This window comes from Nicotiana tabacum, chromosome 22, assembly GCF_000715075.1.
Source record: "Nicotiana tabacum cultivar K326 chromosome 22, ASM71507v2, whole genome shotgun sequence".
In the NCBI taxonomy this organism is placed as follows: Eukaryota; Viridiplantae; Streptophyta; class Magnoliopsida; order Solanales; family Solanaceae; genus Nicotiana; species Nicotiana tabacum.
The window spans coordinates 231,988,747-232,013,361 of NC_134101.1; the positions used below are offsets into that span (position 1 = coordinate 231,988,747).

Below are 24,615 nucleotides of genomic sequence, written 5' to 3' on the forward strand. Positions count from 1 at the left end.
CGAGTTCAAACATCCGCTCAGGGATTACCTATCGAAAATGGTCAATTTCAGTACTTACTATCGGTCCTTACAATCTGAACCTTTGACCCTCGAATACAACATCTTAATTTTATGCTAAAGCATTCTGACCTTTGTATAAATCAACGAAAAGACAACAGAATCATAAGACAATGAAGGGAAAAGGTTTTATATATTCATCAAAAGCTTTTTACAAGGGCAACACGGCCCGATGGAAATTCTTTACAAAGGTTAAAGTGGCCTCAACAGAAACATAAAAACTATTTAAAAGCCTAGGTAGCATAATCTTCGTCGGAGGCATCATCTCCATTCTCGAGGTCTTCCCCATCTTCGGATCCGTTTAGGCTCTCGGAGTCTTCCTCGGGAAAGGACAACTTCCAGGCTCTGGTCTTTTCTGCTTTGGCAGTATCGAGTTCGGCCCCAATATCGAAACCATGAGCCTGAACTTCCTTGAGGGCTTCCCTTCGAGCTTTCTACTTCGCATGATCCACCATACTCCTGGCCTTCGTCTGAATGGCCTCGACGTCGACCTTAAATTGGGCCACCTTAGCATCAACTTTAGTATTGGCCTTTTCCACCTCAGATTTGGCCCTCTCAAGTTTGTTGGCCAAATTCTCCTTATCGAAGATGGACAAATCCAATCGGGATTGTATCTCCTCGATTTTCTTGACCTGCACCAAGGTTTTCTCCCTTGCAGCCCGAAGCTGAGACTCGACCGACTCCAGCTCTGCTTAGACGGCCTCCTTTTGTGAAGCTAAGATGTCCATATACCCTTTGAACCTCTTAGCTTCGACTCCTATTGCATTTATTTGTCTCTGAAGGTCCTTGTTCTGTTTGAGCCTTTGTCGGACCTGCAAAATCAGATCATTAGTTGTTATCTACAACTCATCTTCACTATCGCGAAGCACTCGGAATACCTGCTCGGCCATCTCAGCATGCTTATCTCAAGCCGTCAGCAAATCTGCCTGAAGCTTCTCATTGAGAAGATTGTAGGTATCTCTTTTCTTAGTGAGGTCTCGAACCTCAGCCTTGTGCTCCTCGCTAATTCGAAGGAAGGCCTCGTGATGCAACACTAAAGCCTACGAATAAAAAAGAAAATGTTAGATTTATCCACAAATTAAAGTTTAAAGAAAAATATGATGGAATGGCTCTCGAATTTACCCAATTCAGAGCATGATGAACCTCGTTGAATAGGCAGGCGGCTCCCACCGCGTCTATCGCGGCTTGGTCCTCTTCGATCACCAAGCATCTCAAGTAGTTAGCTATCCTCACAGGGGGGAAAAGACCCGGGAATCCTTCGGGACAGGAAAACTATCAACCGCCTGCGGTCAGGGTTAACACTTAGGGCCGGGAACCGATCCACCAGCTTCGGGCTCGATGAAGACCCACTGACACCCGATGATGGACATTTTCTTTGGCACCAATAAGTCACCAAGCCCGGTGATATCTTCCAAAGCTTCGAATTCCACCCCATCCAAGGTAGTTGTGGATGTCAACTACCGCCTGAGGACCCTCGCTATAGCGACCTACGAAGTTAGCAGCCTCGCGGATTGTGGCATTTGAAAATTTAGGGGACTCGGGGATATCAATCACCCTGAGGTCGTCCCTTGGGACATCGTCAGCTATTTGAGAAATTGTGCCTCCGGTTCCTCCCTCGATATCCTCAGTCTGAAATGGCGCGACCTCGACTTTTTCTGGCTCTAGAACTATGGCCGAAGGTCCCTCATCGGCTTTCTCCAGTTTGGAGAGCTTCTATGCTGAAGCACCAGCCCGAGCACGGGCTACCAGCTGGGAATCATCTTCTTCCTCCTCTTCTTCGGGCTCATCCCTTAATCGGCGGATTGAGTCCAAAGGCATAGTGACAGCAGCCTTCCGGACCTGCGAGACCTCCTCGCCGGTCTTTTCTTCTCCGAGCCTGGGGAACTCGGAGCATCTTTCCTCTTCTTCTCCTGGGACTACTTTGGAGCAGGTGGTTGGGGAAGCACTTCTTCACACCAGATAGCGGCCTCATTGTAATGTCCTTCCCGAGACATATAAAAGAAAAAGGATGAGTAAATTTCAAAGATGAGCGTAGGAAATATTCGTTCCAGGGAAGAAACTTACCATGATTACGAGCCTCCCAATAGCCCTTCGACAACTCCATCCAGGCACGTTCAGAGTAGGGTCTCTGTGTCACTAGGCTCTCGACCCATTGCTTAAGTTCCGGAATTAGTTCTGGCATTTGGGCCACAGCTGCAATACCAGAATATGGATGAGCAAAGGAAGAAAGAAGTAAAACAACATATTAAATGAATATGGATGAGCAAAGGAAGAAAGAAGTAAAACAACAGATTAAATATTCAAGGTAAAGTGTGCTTACATTTCATGTTCCACTTCTCAGGGAACAACATATCTTCGGCAGGGTTCAGGTCCGAAGTCTATATTCGGACAAATCGACCATCCAGATTTGATCTCGAGATTCATCTATATTGGAGGACAGGGTCTCTATTGGCCTACTGGACAAGCTTAAATAGTCCCCCTCGATAGAGCCGGGGACTGTAGAGGTACATGAGGTGATCGAGGGTGATTGGACATCCCTCGATTTTGCTTGTGAAAAAGTGGAGAAGAATGACTATCCTCCTAAATGAAGGATGGATTTGGCCAAGGGTGACATTGTACCTCTTGCAAAAGGTGGCGATGATGGGGTCTAAGGGACCTATCATGAAGGGATAAGTGTAAACACTTAGATACCCTTCCTTGTGAGTGGTGATTGATTCCTCGAGGGTAGGAACTACTACGTCCTTGTCCACCCAGTTACACTCCTCTTTCACCTTTTTGAGGATATCTTAAGTGATGGTGCATATATATCTCGGGACCGGTTCATATCGGCCAGGTACCGTGGGAGTCTTTTCGAGCTTGAAGTCAGCATTGGTTGGGCACCCTAGCGGAATGAATTCCTCAGGGTGGAGTTCCGCCGGAGCCTCACTGCCGGCGGGTCGTGACGAAGAAGCGGTTTCCTTTTGCGGAACGATTTTGGAGGTTTTAGCCATTGATAAACAAGAGAAGAAAGAATTGAGTGTGATGCGTTGTTCGATTAGGGTTCGAAGAATTTGGGTGTGAAGATTGTGTAGCAGAGAGATTTGTTGAAGGAAAGCAAATATAAACGAGACTTTGAGTGTAAAAGTTTGTATGAGGAAAGGCTAGGGTTTCTATAGTAAGATGGTGACGGTTCAGAATCGGTAGTGGCGGACAACAACTAAAAGACATTTAATGCCTCGGTATTCGAACCGACAAGATGTTTTGGTTACTTCTGTTGCTTACGTCATGATGTAACGAGGTGAAGATCGAGAGCTCAAATCGTTTCTTGTCATTACTTTCCAAAAAATGAGGGGACTATCTATATACGGTCAAAATCGGGCTTGCCCGTTTCGTATGATTAATCAAGACTGGGGGCGTGGCAGGCCAAGTTTCAACCCCATGTCATACCGGACTGTGGCACGAAGTTAAATTGCCAAGGTCGTGACACAGGGACCGATCGGGATCAAGATCAGCCAAGATCGCGACTGAGCGGGATAGGGTTCGAGTAACATCGAGGGAAGCCTGCCGAGCCAAATAACGGAAAGCCAAAATATCCGCAATCGGGCGAGGATTACAGCAGAAATCTCGGCACGTATCAAGAAGAGGCCGATTAATTAGCTAATCATGAGATTTCTTACTGTATTTAGAATTGTATCAGAGATGGGACTCTCCTACTATATAAAGGGGGTCTGATCACTTGTAAAAGACATCATATTCATGTTATATAAAGCAATATACTACCTTTCTCTTAAGCTTTCAATACTGTGTGCTTTGTTCATACTTTACAATATTCGGTTGGTTCGAGGGTGACCTAGCTCGAGGGCCAAAGCTACATGTTTATTTCGGTTTGCTTTTACTTTTATTTGCAGTCAATTTCAATATCAATTTACATATTTTCTCAGTTTGTGTCAAATAAAATCACGTGTCTTTAAAACCACGTATAAATTCAATTGTTATCCATTTTTAGGATAAACAAACTCAAATAGAAAAGTACGAAAAAATAAAAATAGACTCCATATTATAATTAGATTTAGTCATCATGCAAAGATTTAATTGGATGGGTAGTATTTAAAGTCAACTAAATATATTTTTAGAGATAAGTAAAATGATTGTCATAAAGACTATGGTAGAAAATTAATGCTTATTGTTATTTTCTCTAACACTAAGTGTATTTTAGTGTAATATGATTCTCAAAAAGTATAAAACTCTAAAACAATGATTAATGTTGACGTAATATTTTACGATTGATAACTTAATATATAAAAACACGAAATTGTCATTTGTGGGCCATACAGGCTAGTTTTCTCTTTGCTCTCCAAGTAATCTTGTCATTAAGGTAGTTCATTTGGATCGAATATCCGAAAATTCGAATCACTCTATTCGGAATTTTGGATTTCAGATTTAAGATTTTGGATTGAATATGGATTAGGGCTTTTAAAAGTTTGGATATTCGGATCAGATTCGGATTGGTATATCTTATTGATCCAATCCGACCCAAAATTCGAATTATATGGACATAAATATTAGACGTGCATTTTAGGTTAAGTCTTCTCATTTCATGCGCCTCTTTTTAGACTTATTTTTTCTTAGTTTATGTCGAAGTTTCTCTCTAGCTCTCTTCAGTTTGCCTTTGTTCGCTTTTCTTAAGTCTTATCATTGTGTCTCTCATTCTCGGTATCTCTTTCCTATCAACGGACAACGATGCATCTCCCTTATTAGCCATTTGTTTGAAATTTCAGTTTATTTTATTTTGCTATGAAACTTTGTTTTGTCTATTTCTATGAAAGATAATTGTTGCCCTTCAATTTAATAGAATGGTGAATAGCAGTATCCTTAAAAAGTGTAGTGGCCGATTAGATTGTTAGTAGCCTTAATAAAGCATACAATCCGATTCGAAAATCCGAAATATTTATCTGATCAAAACTTTAAAATTCGATCTGATCAAATTTAATTTGGATTAGATTCGTATTATATTGCATTTTATAAAATCAAAAATCCGAATTTACAATCTAAAATGTGCTAAATCAGATCCGATCCAACCGATGCACCATCCAACTTGTCACTAGCTCAGATCCGAATTTAATATTGCATTTTGTTTTTATTTCGAGTAGTACTTCAAGAGGCAGAGTCAACTAAGAGAATCATGTACATTCTAACATATTTGAAAGATTTTAGCATTTATTTCAGTAGTTTAAGTAATTGTCTTATTTTTATCATTAGTTAAGATCGTATCAAACATTTACCATTATTTTTTGTTTGATTTGATTTCTTATCTTATTTTTTATTTTATCCTGTTCTTACTTAGAGATCATGAAGTTATTTTGTTGTAATTCCAATTTGTGCAATGTTTCCTTCTTAAGGATAGAACTTTTCCTTCGCTTTTGGGCCAAAAGCGTTTGACCATAATTTTAGAAGGAAAAAGAGAAGTATTTTGCACAAGGAGTAGTTTTGAGAAAAAGATTTTATTTAAAAGTAATTTTGAGAAAAATAGATTTAGAAACACTTTTTAAAAATTTGGTCAAACATTACTTAATGTGTATTAAAAGTGCTTTTTAAATTAATTAATCAAAAACAAATAAATTGTTACTAAAAATACTATTTTTTTGAAATGTATTTTTAATAACTATATACTTTTCAAAATAAGTTGATTTTAGAAGCACGATCAAACATGATATTAATGTTGTAGCGAAAAGATAAAAGTAACTAAAATAAGATACTCCATTCGTCTCATATTATGTGTCGTGTTTCTCTTTTACACGTCCCTTAAGAAATATTAATTAGAAAATGAATTAGACTATTATACCCTTATTTATGTCTTAAGATATAATCTCTCTTCATTGAATATTTATTCTATTTATGTGGTATCTCTATCTTCAAGAATAATTATTACTAAGGGTAAAAAGGGGGAAAAACAATCAATTTTGTTTTAAACTTCTAAAATGATACCTCCCCCCCTTCCCGTTCACTTTTACTTGGCACGTTTTGACTTTTTACGCTACTTACGAAATAATAAATGAAATGCATAATTTACTATGATACACATATTAATTTATGAATATTTTGTTGAATTTGAGAAAATGATTTGAAATGAGTAATAAATATTGTGGATATAATAAGAAAAAAAATTTGTCTTTCTCTTGATATGTATAAGCGTAAAGTGATAAATAAAAATAAAAATTTATTTTTAGTATATATGTTAAGTAAAAGTAAACGGAGTGAATAAATAATTTGAGATAATTATTTTTAATAACGATAACTATTAATATGAGATGGAGGGAGCGAAGCCTTGTATGCTAAGACGTGCCAAATGCGTAATTCGAGATTGTCCTATGGGAAATATGCAAACCAACAATTGATTGATATCTTGGAAACAGAAACAATAGATACTTCGTCCGGTTCAAAATAAGATTTATTAGCTGTTTTTATACAGATTAAGAAATTTATTTTTTAATATTAATTAGTAATAAGATTAATTATATTAATATTTACTATCTTTTCACATAAATACTCCTAATATATACTGCAACACTATATACTCCAAGGACAATATAAAAAAAATAATTAATTCATTCTTAAAATTTGAAAAAATTATTTATTTTGTCATTATCAAGACTTTGGTAATAACAAAAAAATAATTAGTACATCTCTTTTGAAACTTCCAAAGCATCGAGTATTGCATAACACGTAAACAAATGTCATTATGTTGTAGCAGTAAGTGTGTGAATGTGAACAATATATAATTCTTGGAAAGTATGCTGAAACTCTTCTTGGATTGGGCATCTAGTCAATTTTGAACATTCCAGATTTTAAGTGGCCTAATTTTAAAATTCTAAAAAAAAGTAAAAAAAAATAATAAAAAAAATTAGAGTTACGTTTGGACATAAATATAATTTTGAGTTATTTTTGAAGTTTTGCGAGTGATTTGAGTGAAAATTTTGGAAAACAGCAAATTGAAAAATTCCAAAATGCATCTTCAAGGTGAAAATTGAAAATCATATGAACAAACGCAGATTTTCAATAAAAAATCATCTTTTTTGGAAAGAAGGAAAATTCTATGTCCAAACGGGCTCTAAGTCGCCAAATTTGAACGGCATTGTTTCGATTAAAATAACAATATTTTAGAATTATAATTTAAAATTATAAGTTTGGTTTTACAAATCAGAATTGTAATTCGGATAAATAATGTCACTTTTTATTTGAGATAAATTATATCTAAGATTTTTAGGATAAAAATAATATTTTAATTTTAGCCAACCAACTGCGAGATATATTAATTCCAAAATTTATACCGGGATAATTCACCTAACTCCTTGAATGAGTTATTCTGATATAAAATTCAGAATTAATAAGTTTATTCTATGTTTGATTGAGGGCTTTATCTAAATGGGTTATAAATAATCTTGATTATAATCAGAATTATAATACTGATTATTATTCCAGAATTATAATCCTGATTATTTCCCTAGAATAACTTGATGTTGAACCAAACTACCCCTTATTATACTCCCTTTGATCCTCATCTATACCCTATTTTATATGGCATGCTTTAATATATCTCAAAAATAATGTAATTTTTTTATATTTAGAAATATTTAAACTTGTAAAATTTTAAATTTATTCTTAGAGAAATTATTTACCCCTTGTACCAATTTGAAAATTTTATTTTGTGTCTCATATAACTGACATTAATTGTATAAGACTCATTTTTGTCTCACAATTTTGTGGACCCAAATTTTTGTGGACCCAAAAATATAAAATTGGGGTCCACAAATTTGTGAGACAAAAATGAGCCTCATACAATTAGTGTCAGTTGTACGAGACACAAAATAAAACTCAACGTCCCCATGACTAGCACCGTCACGATTCAGGAGCATTATTAAGCTATAACTAGCCTTACTAGCTAGCTTGTGAAAAACTGTCAATCAACTTACTACAGACACTAGTCTATCAAGAAAATTTAACGTAAACTCAATTTTTACACCACATTATTTATCATTATTGATTATAAAATTAAAGTTAAAATATGTATCAAAAAATCAATTAAGTAGTAACAACTTGTATGAAGCACATATTACAATTTATATGTGTCACAATCCGGAATTTTCACCGTCGGGATTGTGATAGCGCCTAACATTTCACTTGCTAGGCAAGCCAACATTAGCGATTATTAAGTCAAGTTCTTAAATCTTTCAGTGATTAACAACAATTAAGCCATAACAAGTTTAAAAAAAAAATGCGAAAATCCATAACAATCTTAATGTTTATACACAACTACCTAGAATCTGGAGTCACAATCCACGAACTTCTAAGATTTAACTACAAGTAATTTGTGTGAAGGAAATATAACTGTTTTTGATAAAAATGAAATAGTAAAGAGAATGTATAGAAGGGGACGCCACAGGACTACCTTGGGCCTCCTATAAGATGAAGCCAACAGCTAAACTCAGGATCAACTCAGTCTAGCACCAAAATCTGCACAGAAAGTGCAGAGTGCAGAGTGCAATATCAGTAGAACCGATCCCATGTACTGGTAAGTGTCGAGTCTAACCTCGGCAAAGTAGTGACGAGGCTAGGACAAGACACCACAAAATAAACATGTGCAATATAACAATATATACACCAATAACAACAATAGCATAAACGAGACAAGTAATATTGGGAGGGGAGACATGCCGAGGGGATCACAAGATAAAGAATCAAAGCAGTGATGGACTTGATCAACCAATATGCCTTGAATAGATAGAAACAAGTAAACACGTAAAGGAAACTGCATAGCATCAGCTTTTGTGCTTTTACTCTCAATCTCATCATATGAAACAATAGAAACGACACGACATCACCCTTCGTGCATTAACTCTCTAATAACATGGCACGACATCACCCTTCGTGCATCAACACTTACAATTTGACACAGCATCACCCTTCGTCCATTATCACTCACAAAACATGGCACGACATCACCATTCGTGTATTAACACTCTCCCTCACCAAAACAATGAACAGTAATAACAGGGAGATAGAAATGACAATAGCAAGTCTTACTTCAACATTTGATTCCATAATACCACCTCAATTTTGAGTCAATACTCAATCAATATACCAAGGTCCGTAAACATGATAAAAATGCTCAACATAATGAGTAGCTAGTCTAAACATGGATAATATGATCAAGAAAAGCAATAATTACAAGAATAACACTCACTCGCATGCTATAACTTGGCAGCATCGCATATGTACTCGTCACCTCACCTATACGTTGTATCTAACATTCAAAAACATAGCAAATAAGCAAATAATACTTAATCCCTCAAGCAAAGGTTAACCACGACACTTACTTCGCTCCAACAGCCAAACTCAAAGCTCAACCGCAAATTTTCCCTTCAAACAAGCCTCCTGACCAATAAAATCTAGCAAATTACCAACCAAACGATTCAATTTAAGCATAAGGAACTACATACGATTGCAAAAGATTCAATTTATGCCTTTTTGAAAAATTCAACACCCGTGCCCGTTTGGTCCAAACTCGAAATTCAGACCAAAACCAATTAACCATTTACCCTCGAGCCCAGATATATAATTGATTTTGAATTCCGACCTCAATTTTGTTTAAATCCCCAAATTTTGAAATCCCTAGTTTCTACCCAAAATCCCCAATTCCACTATGAAAACCTTAGGTTTTAGGTTGAAATCTTGTAAAATGAAGTGAAAGATTGAAAAAAATTAGTTTAAAATCGCTCACCAAGGTTTTGGGGAAGAAATGGTCTTCGAAAAACCGCCTCTTGTGTTTTAGGTTTTAAAAATTTGAGGAACGGGAGAAAAATCCCGTCTAAGTCACTTTTGCACAAATGCAAATGTCGCATTTGCGATATGGGCTTCACAAATTCGAAGCCCACAAATGCGAAGTGCCATCGCAAATGCGAAGCCCTTCATACTTCTGTTGCCTTCGCAAATGCGAAGGTTTGTTCGCAAATGCGAACATCCCACTTCATAATTGCGACAGAAATGATCGCATTTGCGATCATGCCCTCCCTTGACTCACTTCGCAAATGCGAAGTTTTTCTCACAATTGCGAGGACTGCCTGGCCCAGCTACTCTTCGCATTTGCGATGAGTAGCTCGCAAATGCGAACTCCGATCTCGCAAATGCGAGATCATAGCCCAACACCAGAACTGGAACACCAGCAACATCTCTAAGTCCAAATTTCACTCCGTAGTCTATCCAAGACTCACCTAAGCCCTCGGGGCTCCAAACCAAACATGCACACGAGTCTTAAAACATCATACGAACTTGCTCGCGCGATCAAATCGCCAAAATAACACCTAGAGCTATAAATTTAGTACCAAATCAAATGAAATTCTCAAGAAGACTTTAAATTTTTTATTTTCTCAACCGGACGTCCGAATCACGTCAAACCAACTCATTTACTCACCAAATTTCACAGACAAGTCACAAATAGGGTATTGGAGCGATACCGAATTCCGAAACTAAAATACGGACCCGATATATAAAAAATCAAACCTTGGTCAAACATCTCTATTTCATTAAGTCTTTAACTTTCAAATTTCGACAAAGTCCGATATCTCATGTTAGAGACTTCCGATTTTGATTCCGGGCATACGCCCAAGTCTCAAATTATGATATGGACCCATTAGAATCGTCAAAAAAGAATTCGGGTTCGTTTACCAAAAATATTGCCCGAAGTCAACTCAAAGGAAGTTTTTAGGCAAAATTTCTTATTTTTATCAACTTTTAACATAAAAGCTTTTCGGAAACACGCCAGGACTGTACACGTAAATCGAGGAGGATAAAAATGAGATTTTTAAATCTTAAAAGCATAGAGTTGAGTTCTTAAACATAAGATGACCTTTCGGGTCAAGAAAATTAAAGTTAAAATATGTATCATTTTTACATATCAAGAAACTTTAACGTAAACTCAATTTTTACACCACATTATTTATCATTATTGGTTATAAAATTAAAGTTAAAATATGTATCAAAAAATTAATTCAGTAGTAACAACTTGTATGAAGCACATATTACAATTTATATGTTTATTAATAAGTTGGTGTAAATATATCAGTAAGTTTTCCCCCTAACTCATTTGGTACTCCACTACTCCTAATAACTTACTCTCTCCGCCCCCCATAAATGAAAATCACAACAATAAACAGTACACTCAGGACATGGCGCGACTTAGGATTACTGAGGACATGGTCCTTGACAGGAAATTATGGAGGTCGAGCATTAAAGTTGTAGGTTAGGGAAAAGTTATGAATATTTTTACAGCACAATAGAGTGAGACTAGCCAGTTAGGAGTTAGACTAAGAATGTCATTGGTCGTCTATTGATGCAGGACTTTACCTGCTAGTTTTTACTATACCAACCATCTATTTCGTATTTCGTATTTTGTATTTCATATCTCTTATATTGCTGTTATTTTATTATGCATTTTTATGATACTAATATATCGACTCCTGTTGTTTTTTGAGCCGAAGGTCTCCTGAAAACAGTCTCTCTACCCTTCGGGATAGGAGTAAGATCTGCGTACATATTACCCTCTCCAAACCCCACCTGTGAGATTATACTGAGTGGTCGTTTTTTTTTGTTGTAACCAGTACACTCGTGCAATGGTGACAAAAATTATACAATAAGTATTTTCTTGCATGAAACAGTTAAACATATGGTGCAAAAACTCATTTACTCGAGTCGTGTCATGCAGTGACTATTTTCTAGTACACGTGTCACCTTCTAATCACTACACACAAAACCACGACCCAAAATCCAACACTAGCACCTCTGTCTCTCACTCTCTTCATTACCCTTTTGTTGGTAATTGTACAAAGAAGAATTTCAAGAGATCTTGTTCAACTTTGGTTCTGATAAGTCTCTGTAATATATATTTCTCTGCCCAATTTAGAGGCTAAGTATTTTTGTTGTTTTGACAACAAAAAAAAAAACACTAAAATGAAGGTTTGTTCTACTACTTATATTGCTTTTTCGAAGTATTTTCTTGGAGATATACATTATGGTCACTGTATTTTTTAGCTCAATCTTGAAAATGGAAGTTTGTTCTACCTTTGGTTTTAATTAGTTACCAAGTTAATATTTCGTTGGATTTTACAAATTCTAATTAATAGTACAACTAAGAAGAATTCTTGAAATAAAAATAATATGTTTGCACCAAGAACTGTTCTTGAAATTCCTAGTTCTTTTCTTAAATCTTGATAAGTATTTAAAGGGTCCTTGGTTTTCGCTAAATATTGAGGATTCTTAAAATTGTGGAAGCAAAATGTCATGCATGTGTTTAATTTAGTAAGTTTGTAGATGTAGTAATCATGATAATTAGTGGACTTTTAGTGGATAGTAATGTAGTTAAATTTTTGGTTAAAGTAAATTTTGATGCTCATAAATCATGCTAGTGTTGGTGTTGTGTGTTGAGTTAGTTAATTTTGAAGCTTCTAAATATATGAACATTTTGTAGTATTTGGTTAATGTGTGAAAAAATTGAAACAAATGTGTTTTTTTTTTAATTTTCTCTATTGGTATATATAAATTTGTATAAGAACTATGCAACATTATCTTGAAGTCTTAACTCATACCCTATGTAAAAAGTTGTTACTCTAGCCATGTAGTTTAACCTGTTACAGTAGATTGTTATTGGGGAAAATGATATTGTATAGTCTAATTTAACCTGTTACGGTAGATTGTTATTGGGGAAAATGATATTGTATAGTCGCTCTCAAAAATAATAGCCGAAAAATTTATATTTCTTTTTTGTCTATGTATACATTTCTATATGTAATATACAAATTTTATACACTTATGCGGCGTCCGGGTGGACTTTTACTGCGTCCGGGTGGACGTAGTAGATTGTTATTGGGGAAAATGACATTGTACCACTAGCAAAATAATAGCCGAAAAATGTATATTTTTTTGTATATATATACACACACATTTCTTTATGTTTCTATACAAAAAATATACCAAGTTTTATACATTTTTGCGGCCGCGGGCTAAAAGTGATCTTTGCCTTTTGTTATTGTAGATTGTAGTTAGTAATTCCACTTATAATGGCTAGGTACAAGTAGGTATTCATTTACACAGTCAGTGTATAGAAGTTGAACTTGAAAATGTGTTAACAAAAGTAGTACTATTGTATGTTATGCATGTGAAGGTTCATGAGACTCGATCTCAAGCGCACGCAGCGGGTGACGAGAGGAAGATGACAAGGAAGCAGAAGGCGGAAACTAAGAGCCAAGATTCTGCCTCACCAAAGAAGGCAAAAACAGAGGAAGATAATGGCCAAGAAGGAGAAGAATCGATGGTCGATATCAGAGCTGAGTTTGAGAAGTTTTGTAAGGCTCTATCTGAGCATCTTTCCATCAAGCAAATGCGCGAAATTCTCGAAGCGAATGGCCAATATTATTCGGGGGATGATGATGCTGTTGTTCCTAGATGGTAAGTAAATCCAGTTTGTATCATAATGACAGCATAGGTTACACCAGTTTAGTTGGAAGCTGACTAATTTTTAGCATGTTAGTACATTCACTTTAGGTCTAGTATGTTAGGCTTATTATAAATTTATATATATTAGAAAATGTTACTGCTTTTTTGACTTTTTCACTATTGCGTTTCTTTACCTTTTCTGTTGTGCTTGGTTATGCATGCTTGGTTTGACCAACTCCGAGCAATCTTAGTATTGGTGGGGGTTCGACCGAGTGTCTATGGGAAACAATCTCTCTACCTCCCAAGGTAGTGAGGGGTAAGGGTGCGTACACACTACCCTCTCAGGCCCTACTTGTGGGATTATACTGGGTATGTTGTTGTTGTTGTTCTAGAAAATCTTGAGAACTTAGAGTGCTAGAGAAACTAATTTCATATGATATTGGACGAAAATGGGCTTAAATGGAACAATGTCACTAGTGAAGAGTCATATAGCCGGCCCCGACTTGCTTGGATTAAGGTGTAGTGGTAGTAGTAGTAGTAGCTGTTGTTGTATCTAATTATAGTATAAGTGAAGGAAGATTCTGTACTAAAAGCAGACTGATGGATGTAATTTCCATTATATACTGAAATTTTTCTTTAGTAGATGAATGTGTGGTTTATTGTGATACTTGTATATGCTCATCCCCTCCCCTTCTCTTGGACAGTCAAGACATAATGTTCTACGGGCCACTAGACAACTGTCCGATTTGTGGTGGCATGTTGGAATGCTCCGGCGACCGTTATCACTGCGTTGGAGATTACAGCGAGTGGTCGAGTTGTATTTACAGCACGAGCGAACCACCTCGAAGAGAAGACACTCTTAGATTCCCTAAATCTGTTGAAAGTACTCCAGTCTCTGATGTAATGTGCTAAACTTATCTTTTCTTTTCTTGATGTAAGACTGGAAAATCGGGCAAAAAATTGACCATCTCTTATATTGTAATAGCTGATCAAGAAACGTGGAGACCCGAAGAAGAACCGCCCACCAAGGAAATATTCTGCCCCGAAAAAACCATTTGATGGAATGATGATATCTCTAGCTGGTCGTCTTACTCGAACCCATGTATGTACTTCTGTTCTAATGATTTTGGCCTCATATTGTGTGGTTCTTGTGTTGCTAAGAGTTTGTATTCTGCACAGCAATACTGGAAATCAATAATCGAGAAACATGGGGGAAAAGTGAACAACTCTGTCATTGGTAATTCTCCAGTGTAATTAATTTTGTTATGAAATTTACTTATGTGGTTGCTTTCAAACTAAAATTGTTCCTTCTGACAGGGGTCGCAAGAGTGACTTGCTTGGTAGTTTCTCCAGCTGAGCGGGATCGCGGGGGCTCATCTAAAGTAGCTGAAGCTGTGTATGTATATTGAACTGACTCTGCATGAATTAGTCTTGGACTAATTATAGTGCCTTTCTATTTCGTAATGTTAGGCAGATGTGGATCCAGGATTTTAAACTTAAACATAGTGGCTTCACCGTGGAATCCATCACATTATTGCAATTATAGGTTCAAAACTATATAATCTTTTCGTTTCGAGAAGAATGAACCTATTTCCTTTCTCATTTTTTTTTTGAAAAGAATGACCCTTGTCTAAATTTGTAAATAATGTAATTTCAAGCTTCACATTTTACCCTTAATGTAGTCACACAAATATATGTGGATTGTTTTAGACCACAAGTTTCAAAAGTATTTCATTGTTTCTTAAAACCCCGTGCCCAATCAAATAGGCGGTTCGTTCTTTCTGAAATTGAGGGAGTAGTACTTATTTGTTAAGTTTTCAGTGTTTACATATAGTTATCTATGCTATGTGTAAAACATTATTGGGTTCGGTTGAGCTCGTCGAGTTTATGTTGCATCCGCCTCTGATCTGAGGTATTATTGTCCCTCAGGGAGAGGAGTATACCAGTAGTGAGGGAGGCTTGGTTGAGTGATAGTATTGAAAAGGAACAAGCTCAGCCTTTAGCTGCATACGACATCGCCAGTGACATTGCTGTAGAAGGTAGAGGTATTCCACTTGATAAGATGGATCCAAGTGCGGAGGCGCTTGAGACTATAACAGCTGATGTATGCTTCCTCCTTTTCACATTTGCTACTTACAGTTGAGCTTTGTTTCAACTATTGTCTTCTGTTTATTGTAGCTAAAAGTTTTTGGAAAGAGAGGGGTGCACAAAGACACTAAAATGCAGGATGAAGGCGCGAGAATATTGGAGAAAGATGGATTATTGTATAATTGCGCACTGTCTGTTTGCAACCAAAAGAACCGAATCAACGAGTAATGCTCAAAAGTTCTCCTTTTTTTAAGTCCCTAATAGATGCCGCAGCTACTGATGAAGTGATTCTTTTAAATTGATGCAGTTTCTGTATTATGCAACTTATCATGTCGCCGGAGAATCGTTTGCACATGTACTGTAAAAAGGGCAGAATTGGTGATAGCATAAGAGCAGACAACAAGTTAGAGGAATGGGAAAATGTCGACGATGCGATTAAGGAGTTTGCTAGGCTCTTCGAAGAGCTAACTGGAAATGAGTTCGAATCATGGGAAAGGGAAAAAAAGATTCAGAAGAAACATCACAAGTTTTTCCCTATCGATGTCGTACGTCACTCTTCAAAATTCTTTGTTCGTCAGGAAACAGTAACATTGTGTTTGCCAAACATTAAGGCGTATATATGGTTAATAACTGCCGCTTTGGAATTCTATAGGATGACGGAGTAGAGGTTAGGCATGGAGCGCTCGGGCTAAGGCAACTCGGTTCTGCTGCTGCACATAGTAAGCTTGATCCGATGGTAGCAAATTTCATGAAAGTCCTTTGCAGTCAGGAGATCTACAGGTATTACGCTGTTCAAACTGGTGACGATTTCTCTCTTTTCCTTGAGCATCTGAAACAAACCTTAAGTGTTGTATATATGCCGGATGAAGGTATGCTTTAATGGAGCTGGGACATGATTCACCCGAAGTTCCCATCGGAATGCTTACTGATCTTCATTTGAAAAGATGTAAGTCTTTCTACGCATAGTGCATTGTTTACAGGTAACAAATGTATCGAGGTTTATTTACTTTTGCGCTACAGGTGAAGAAACTCTATTGTATTTTGTGGAGAAAGTAAAATCGATGAAGGAAACAGGACAGGCAGCAGAGGGTGTTTGGTATGAGTTCAGCCAAAGATGGTTCACTCTCATGCCATCTATTAGGCCTTTTACTTTCAGGGACTACACCGATCTCGCCGAGCATGTAAAAATCATCTCTCTGTTTTTTTTTTCCCTTCAAATCTTTAGCTTTATACATTAAGGTGTTTATCTTACTCTTTGCAAAATTTCAAGGCTGCATCTGCCTATGAAACTATTCGGGACGTCAATTTTGCATCACGCATTATTGAAGACATGTCTGGATCTACACTTGATGATCCTCTCTTCGAGCGTTACAAGAAACTCGGCTGCTTTGTTTCTCCTTTAGAGAAAGACTCAGATGACTACAAAATGATAGTGAACTACCTAGAGAAAACTTACGAACCGATCAGAGTCGGAGATATGGTAAGATTTATTCTCCCTCCAATCATCTCTTTCAAAGTTTGAATGTCCACTATGATCTGAACTGAAAAGAATTGCGCGTTTCACCAGAGCTATGGGGTCTCAGTTGAGAATATATTTTCTGTTGAAGTTGGTGCTTGCCCTTCTCTTGATGACATCAAGAAATTACCAAACAAAGTTCTTCTTTGGTGTGGTAAGTAATTTCTAACAGTTCAAAAGCTTATAGTTCTCTGCCATATAATTCTCGGTTGATGGTTGTGTTCACGACGACGAATGTTATTGTCGATCAGGTACAAGGAGTTCAAATCTTTTGAGGCACTTGCACAAAGGTTTCTTACCTTCAGTTTGTTCACTTCCCGTATCAGGATATATGGTAAGTACATACATTTCATAGAAGAATATGGTTTTTTGAACTATTTCTAGTTCACGTTTGCACTCACCGCTTGTATGTGTGCAGTTTGGAAGGGCTGTCGTTTGTTCGGATGCTGCAGCAGAAGCGGCACGATATGGTTTCACAGCTATAGACAGGCCAGAAGGTTTCTTGGTATTAGCTATTGCTTCATTAGGAGAAGAAATTAAGGAGTTCTCTAGTCCTCCTGAGGTATTAAAAGGATGCTATTGAAGACAAAGACTCTGAAAAGGTTTATTTTGTATTTGATCTGATTGTGTGATTTGTATTGTAAGCAGGATACTAAAGCATTGGAAGAGAAGAAAATTGGAGTAAAAGGACTTGGAAGGAAGAAAACTGATGAGAAAGAGCATTTTATTTGGAAGGATGATATTACAGTACCTTGTGGTAGGCTGATTCCATCAGAACACAAGGATAGTGTCCTCGAGTACAACGAATACGCCGTCTATGATCCACAACAGGTACTTTATATACATTTTTGGGAGTTCAACTTCTATACACAATCGGGGTACAATTTTGTTTTACACTAACTATCTACCTACACGATCTAAAGATGTCCGTAATAAGGGGTGTAGTAGCTTGAGTACTGTGGCATGTTATCTACTACAATAGGTTTAATATGTGGGGGCGGAAGGGGATCACCGAACACAGAGGTGGACCTATGTTATCAAGTGAGGGGTCACCGGCACCCAAAAAGTTCGATTTTCCTGAATACATATATATGTTTCTAGGAAATACTGATATATTAGTAGTGACACCCTGTATACAAACTAGATTTTGGTCGAAAGCAAAGATGCACTCCCGACCTTCAAATCTTGGGTCCGCCTCTAACCAAACATGTGTCAGAATTTTTGTTGTGTAAATAAAGTCAAATTTTGGTTTGTTATATATTATCTTAGATGTTGAATACACTTCCTGGCATGCAGACTTTTTTCATTTTTCGAATCCCCGTGTGATATTTGACATGTTGCATCGTTCCTCTGTCTAGGTGAGCATAAGGTACTTGGTGGCGGTGAAATTCGACGAGCAAGGTGTAGTATATGATACAGCTGAAGCATAGCAATGAAGGAAAATGGAGCGGAGAATTGTTGTACATCCACATTTTGCCTATTCTCCTGTATTCGCTTCAGACTTCGGGAGTCGTTTGTTTGCTGTAGTTAAGAAGGCAATCACTGTATTTTGTGTATGTTGTTCATACTTTGCTTTTGTGGTAGATTTTGATCTTCTGTTCCTTTTTGTTACTTCAACCAAGTATGATCTTTGTAGTAATGTACCAAGTTTGATCAACATTTTTCTTCTCTTTCTCTGAAGTTCTGTTTATGTTTTTCGTGTCGCGGCTAGGTGTTATAATCTTGGCTGCTGCTATGTGGATATGGCTATTTCTCGGTTTAGCTTCTGCATATTTACAATGAAGATTCTTTTGAACACAATCTATAATAATGTAAGCTTAATTTTGTAGAGGATAAGATCGTTTATATGTTAGTTTTTGTTGTTATTCTAGCTGAAGCATCTTTCTTCGGGATTTTATGTTTCTATTTTTATTATGATTTTTGTGGTGATACTAATATTTTTTCCTTCTGTCTTTTTGTTTTTTTGAGCCGAGGGTCTTTCGGAAATAGTCTTTCTATTCCTTCGGGGCAGGGGTAAGGTCTACACATATACTACCCGTTTCAGATTCTACTAATGAAATTTTACTGGGTTATTATTATTCTAGTTGAAATAAACATATACCATAGGTTTATTTTCTGTTTATTGCATGGGCCATGGAGGAGTAAATAGTCATATACCATAATTTTAAGTTGTAGGTCCAAAGTTCATCTTTTTAAACTAAAAAATAAAATGACAAACCATGCGACAAGAGATTTAGGGGTCGTTTGGTAGGGTGCACAAGAATAATGCTGAATAGAGTGTATTAGTAATGCTGATATTAGTTATGTTTGCATTAATTATGCTGGTATTAGTTTGCTGACATATTTCTTACCCATTATTTGGTTTGATGTATTAAAGCGTTGTACAATTTCTAAAAGAATTGCTTCTTTACAAAAATGCCCTCAAAACCAGTCCATCACTCTAACTTTTAAAAGAAATATATGTTGCGAAATATTTTTATGTGAAAAAGTTTTTAAAAAATTATTTGATTTGTCTACCTATATTGTAATATAGAACTAAATATTTATTTATAAAAAAGGAAATATGCTAAGTATTTATTTATTTACTAGAGATATAATTTTTATTTCTCACTATTTGGATTATTTTAAATTTTCATTAATATAATAACTAGTATATTTTAATCAAGCATAAATTTTGAAGGATAATTTTATCTTTAACTAAGCTAATGCATGTATTAAAACCCATTGCATTGCTAATACCATGGTTTTCTATGCATTAGTTATGCATAGGATAATACCAAATAGAATGTATAACTAATGCATAGGTTAAAAATATCTACCAAATAAAGTATTATTAATATATAAAGCTAATACATATATTATTTTATCCAATGCATCCTACCAAACGACCCCTTATAGTTTTTACCATCTTCTTTTCATGGGCTATACTTTTGAATTACACGATGAGAGATAGCAGAGAAAATGACAAAAAAAAAAAAAGGAAGAAGATAAAATACTCCTCAGTCCTCTCCTTTTATAAAATAAATAACTCTATTTCCTTATTAGTCAAGTCGAAATAGAATAACATATTTTTAAATTTAATTTAATTTTTTATTTTATGAGGTAAGTTTTTATAGTCACACAAGTATTTTTTTTTCCCGTAAACTAGAAAATCTGCGGCCGCTACTTTTCAAATGCGCTCTGGGTAGACCTCGCTCCCGCAAATTATACAAGAGAGGTATACCGCACGAGGGAACCTACAGCCGCTACTTTTCAAGTGCGCTCTAGGTAGATCTCGCTCCAGTATTATAACTCGCAAATTACACACAGGGGCGGCTCAATGGTAAAGTCACTCAAGCAATTGCTTGAGGCCCCACATTTAGGGGGGCTCGAAATTTTTTGATACTGTATTAAATAATTGTATTTGTAATTGATGAATTTTAAAAAAAATATTTAGTATATAAAAAAAGTATATCTTTCATAAATAAGGAAACTATGAGACCGATAGAGATAATTTGGGAATAAAAATAATAATTTACATGTGAATACATTTCTTGTCTCCTTTATATATTATCATTATTATCACAAAGCTCACATTACTTTATTACTTTCTCTTTAAACTAGTTTTTAATTAATCTTTTATATTCCTTTTAGCCTTTCCAGACATATATGTCCACTGTTTCATAAAATATTCTGTCAAATATGATAGCAGAAAGCAACTGCGAACTCTTTTTTTGTCAAGCCTTCCCTGCATTGCACCAAAAATATTGAAACAACAAAAGTAATATCAAGTTACCTATGATTATTTGTTAAACCATGTTCAATTGTTCTATACTTTTCTTATTACTCTGCATCTAAATATTATTATATTTTGTTTGAAAGTATATGTATTGTCTTTTCTAATTTATTAGGAATTCTAATATGTCAACAAGATAATATGAATTCGCATATTAAAAATGCTAAAAAAAGCGAGAAGAATTGAAACTTTAATACAATTCTCAGAAATAAGAATAATTTATGGTAAATAAATAAATTACTAATATAATTGAGCTAGAAGAGAATGGAATCCAAGAAGAAGAAGAAGTTAGCGAGAGTTTAACAAAGATATTTTAGAAAATCAGAAAATTCTAAAAAAATTGAATAATAATCCTAGAAAGTAGAAATATATATATAATCCTAGTTAAGAAATAGATTATAAATAATTTATTAAAATTTTACATCTCAAAAAGCTAAAAAAATAGACTTCAAAATAAAATTTTATTAAATGAGTTTTTAAATATGGATAAACTTAGGGCTCCTCGTTAAAGTTTGGTTTTAGGTCCTAGATACCGTTGAGCCGCCCCTGATTACACATGAGAGGTATACCATGCTAGTCAGCCCTCGTGCTACGAGATCAAGCAAGAAAGCATGCAGGAGGTTTCGAACTTGCAACCTTCCATTTGGGGATTTCTTGCTCAACCAACTATTTTGACATCTTTAAAATTATAAATTTTAAATCTTATAACTATACAAATATTTTTGGTACATTTAAGTCCACAAATATAAAAAAAAACATACATATATATATATATATATATTTAAATTCGTGCCTAGTTAAATACGCCAATATCCATTGAAACACGGGAAGTATATAAACTCCTGATTATAATTTTATAAACTTTAAATATCACACATTTACCTAGGTCAATCTAGAAAATCTGAAGAATAAGCAAGGGTATTAACGTAAACTCAACAGTACCAACGGACCTCCTAAAAAACCCTAATCATATATATATAAATGCGCATCATTTCGGCAGTATGAAACCCTAGAAGCAGTCCCTAAAACGACCACTGAAGAAGAAGGTTTTCATAGCTTTTCCAGGTAATTTCTCTCTTTCTATTTCCTTATTCTCTGTTTGAATTTTTGTATCTAAATATTTTCTGTTTGGGTTGTGTAGATTGTTTGGATACAGAGAGGAAAAAATGAAGGTAATTGCTGCTTACTTGTTGGCCGTTTTGGGTGGAAATGCATCTCCTTCAGCTAAAGACTTGAAAAGTATCCTTGGCTGTGGTAAAAATAAATTACTTTTACCCCTTTACAAATCTTTGCATTTACTCACTCTGTTTCATTTTATAGATACTGATATTATTTGGAGTGAATATTTGGAGTGAAATGTTCTTTATTCTTGAATTTAGATAGTTTAATTATGAAAATGTTTTTGTGCCGGGGTCTATTAGAAACAGTCTCTATATTTACGGTAGGGGTTAGGTCTGCGTACACATTACACTTCCCAGACCCCACTTGTGTGATTATATTGGGTTTGTTGTTGTTGTGATTATGTAAATATTGGATGCTCAGGGTTTTGGTTTAGGATAAAGGTCGTAAGACTATTGATGTGTGGTAGTTGTATTCCACGACTTCGGATCTCATCTGGTGATATGTGGGTTGGGCGAACGTCACGGATTTTAAGATAGAAGTATGGTATTTAAGTGGGGAACGGTAGAGGGGAGGCCTGTTAATCTTATCGTTGAGTGTAAGATTAACCACCAAGTGAAAGTTTAAGAAACAACTATTTTGGAAACTTGTGGTCTAAAATAAATCTTAGATATTTGTGTGGCTATAACCTGTAAATCATCTCATAAAGAGTAAAATGAAAAATATAAAGTTAAATTATCTCTAAATAAGTATGACATTCCTTTTTGGAGAGATTTTAAAGGAAAGTGTCACATAATTGGGACAAGCTAAAAAGAAAGTATACTGCATAAATTGGGATAGAGTGAGTATGGTAAATTTGGAAAAAGAAAGGATGCTTCTGATATGCGCAGAATATCATAAGGCCTGGGATAGACTTGGACTTTATGGGAAGAGTATGCCATCCATCCCCGGAAGAAAGAACGAGGGGTTTTAATAGTACGAGGATTAACTTGGACTTTATGGGAAGAGTATGCCATCCATCCCCGGAAGGAAGAACGAGGGGTTTTAATAGTACGAGGATTAACACATTTAATTTTTATTGACATTGATTTCTTGATCTTTTTGAAGTAAATTTGCCTCATTTAGAATTATGAAAAAACTAGAATGCTTCGCTATCTGGTTGGCAAAATCCATTAGTTTTTGACCGACTCGTTCCCTTGAAGCAAAAGTGAGTGTGATGCCCTTTATATCTCTCGTTCCATATACCCTTTTCTCTGTGGTTGGAGAACACTGGGGCATCTACATGTTATTGTAGTAATTACCATCTAAATAAAATTACGAAGAAACTAAAAATTAAAATATTTTTGTAGTTGAAAATATTTTAAAAAACAATTAAAATTAGTAGTAGAAAATGATTCAAAATTTGCAAATATTTTTGAAGTTGATATTTACTCCATGCTTGCCTGGCTGTTAACCATACGAGATAGACTAGGTTTATTGACTAGAAACTGTGTTGCTAGTTCCTTGTATCATTTCATAGGTTTCTCTTTTTTTTTTATTTGGTGAAAAGTGAGCATAGTGTTATTGAATGCTACTAATCTGCAATAGTGAGATTTTAGTGTTATGGTGTACCTCTCATAGGTATATGGGGTAGGAATACTGTGTAATCTTGGGTTCTTGTACAGAGGAAAGCATAATAATTGATTTACGCTGCAGACTTCTTTGAGATGTCTTAAACAGATGAACGTGTTACCTTATTATCAATAACTATTATATACATGCTTCTTGTTTTTGTTACACTCATGTTTGAGGTTCCACGTTCTCTGCAGTTGGTGCTGAGGCTGATGATGACAGAATCGAATTGCTCTTGTCTCAAGTTGAGGGAAAAGACATCACTGAGCTGATTGCTGCCGGCAGAGAAAAGTTGGCTTCAGTACCTGCTGGTGGTGGTGCTGTTGCAGTTGCTGCACCTACTGGTGGAGCTGCTGCTGCAGCCCCTGCTGAGGAGAAGAAGGAAGAAAAGAAGGAGGAGAAAGAGGAGTCCGACGATGTATGTCTCCCATTTTAGATAACACGTCCCTCTTATTGTTCATTGTGTTGGCTACATCTTCTTTAAATGTCCTTTGCGTCTGTTAACATTGTTTTCTGGTATACTTTTGCAGGACATGGGCTTCAGTCTTTTCGATTAGAAGAAAATATTGGTCTCTCTGCATAATGTATTCTCTTCACCGGTTTCCCTTGAGCTTATTTTAGGAAGTTTGTTGTCTACTTACGGATTTTGTGTTTAGCATAGTTGAAGAACCTAGATTTTGCTTTTAAAATCTTGCTTGAGGCAGACATTGGAAATTATAATGATGTTGATCTCAAAATTACAGTTTGTTGTTTGATGCATCATTTCATTGTCTTTAATAGCTACTGTTATATTCAGATGTTTTTCCCAAAAGGAGGTGTTAGTAGCATGTTTGGAGAATTTGATTGCTGAATCATGAACTAGAGTACGAGTTCGAATTCTATTGGAGTCAAATCTATCGAGTCAAGTGCACGGATAGTCATTTTGAGGGATGCTATTTAGAGATTAACTAGTACTCTTTCGGGTCCATAATAAGTGATCAATGAT

At 35.7% G+C, this 24,615-nt stretch overlaps 2 protein-coding genes across 3 annotated transcripts; both read left to right on the forward strand.

The window, feature by feature from the left end:
* Positions 1-11,880: 11,880 nt before the first annotated feature.
* On the forward strand, positions 11,881-18,990 carry LOC107808865 (protein ADP-ribosyltransferase PARP3-like). 2 transcript variants are annotated; one of them, XR_001653280.2, is made up of 19 exons: positions 11,881-12,045; positions 13,250-13,533; positions 14,226-14,421; positions 14,507-14,623; positions 14,701-14,758; positions 14,839-14,917; positions 15,451-15,625; positions 15,700-15,833; positions 15,917-16,154; positions 16,262-16,389; positions 16,479-16,555; positions 16,630-16,790; positions 16,880-17,089; positions 17,177-17,279; positions 17,377-17,459; positions 17,544-17,687; positions 17,774-17,956; positions 18,484-18,678; positions 18,837-18,990. XR_001653280.2 is itself a non-coding variant. In XM_016633429.2 (18 exons), exons 1-18 carry the CDS (start codon positions 12,040-12,042, stop codon positions 18,553-18,555), a joined length of 2,448 nt encoding a protein of 815 aa, XP_016488915.1. In that variant the 5' UTR covers positions 11,881-12,039; the 3' UTR covers positions 18,556-18,990. The 2 variants fall into 2 exon arrangements, 1 of the variants encoding a protein (XP_016488915.1); XM_016633429.2 differs by having other exon boundaries at positions 18,484-18,990.
* A 2,861-nt stretch (positions 18,991-21,851) lies between these two features.
* On the forward strand, positions 21,852-24,392 carry LOC107808872 (large ribosomal subunit protein P2w-like). Its single transcript, XM_016633433.2, has 4 exons — positions 21,852-21,965; positions 22,042-22,154; positions 23,828-24,048; positions 24,161-24,392. The coding sequence occupies exons 2-4, from the start codon at positions 22,067-22,069 to the stop codon at positions 24,185-24,187; spliced, it is 336 nt and encodes a 111-aa protein (XP_016488919.2). The 5' UTR covers positions 21,852-21,965; positions 22,042-22,066; the 3' UTR covers positions 24,188-24,392.
* The last annotated feature ends 223 nt before the right edge of the window (positions 24,393-24,615 follow it).

Bases quoted from the DNA above. Each gene is read 5' to 3' on its own strand.
- LOC107808865 (XM_016633429.2), top strand. The intron at 15,626-15,699 runs GTATGCTTCCTC...TGTTTATTGTAG, and splicing joins TTGAGACTATAACAGCTGAT to CTAAAAGTTTTTGGAAAGAG. The intron at 16,791-16,879 runs GTAAAAATCATC...CAAAATTTCAAG, and splicing joins ACACCGATCTCGCCGAGCAT to GCTGCATCTGCCTATGAAAC.
- LOC107808872 (XM_016633433.2), top strand. From the start codon at position 22,067: ATGAAGGTAATTGCTGCTTACTTGTTGGCCGTTTTGGGTGGAAATGCA. The intron at 22,155-23,827 runs GTAAAAATAAAT...CGTTCTCTGCAG, and splicing joins GAAAAGTATCCTTGGCTGTG to TTGGTGCTGAGGCTGATGAT. The intron at 24,049-24,160 runs GTATGTCTCCCA...ATACTTTTGCAG, and splicing joins AGAAAGAGGAGTCCGACGAT to GACATGGGCTTCAGTCTTTT.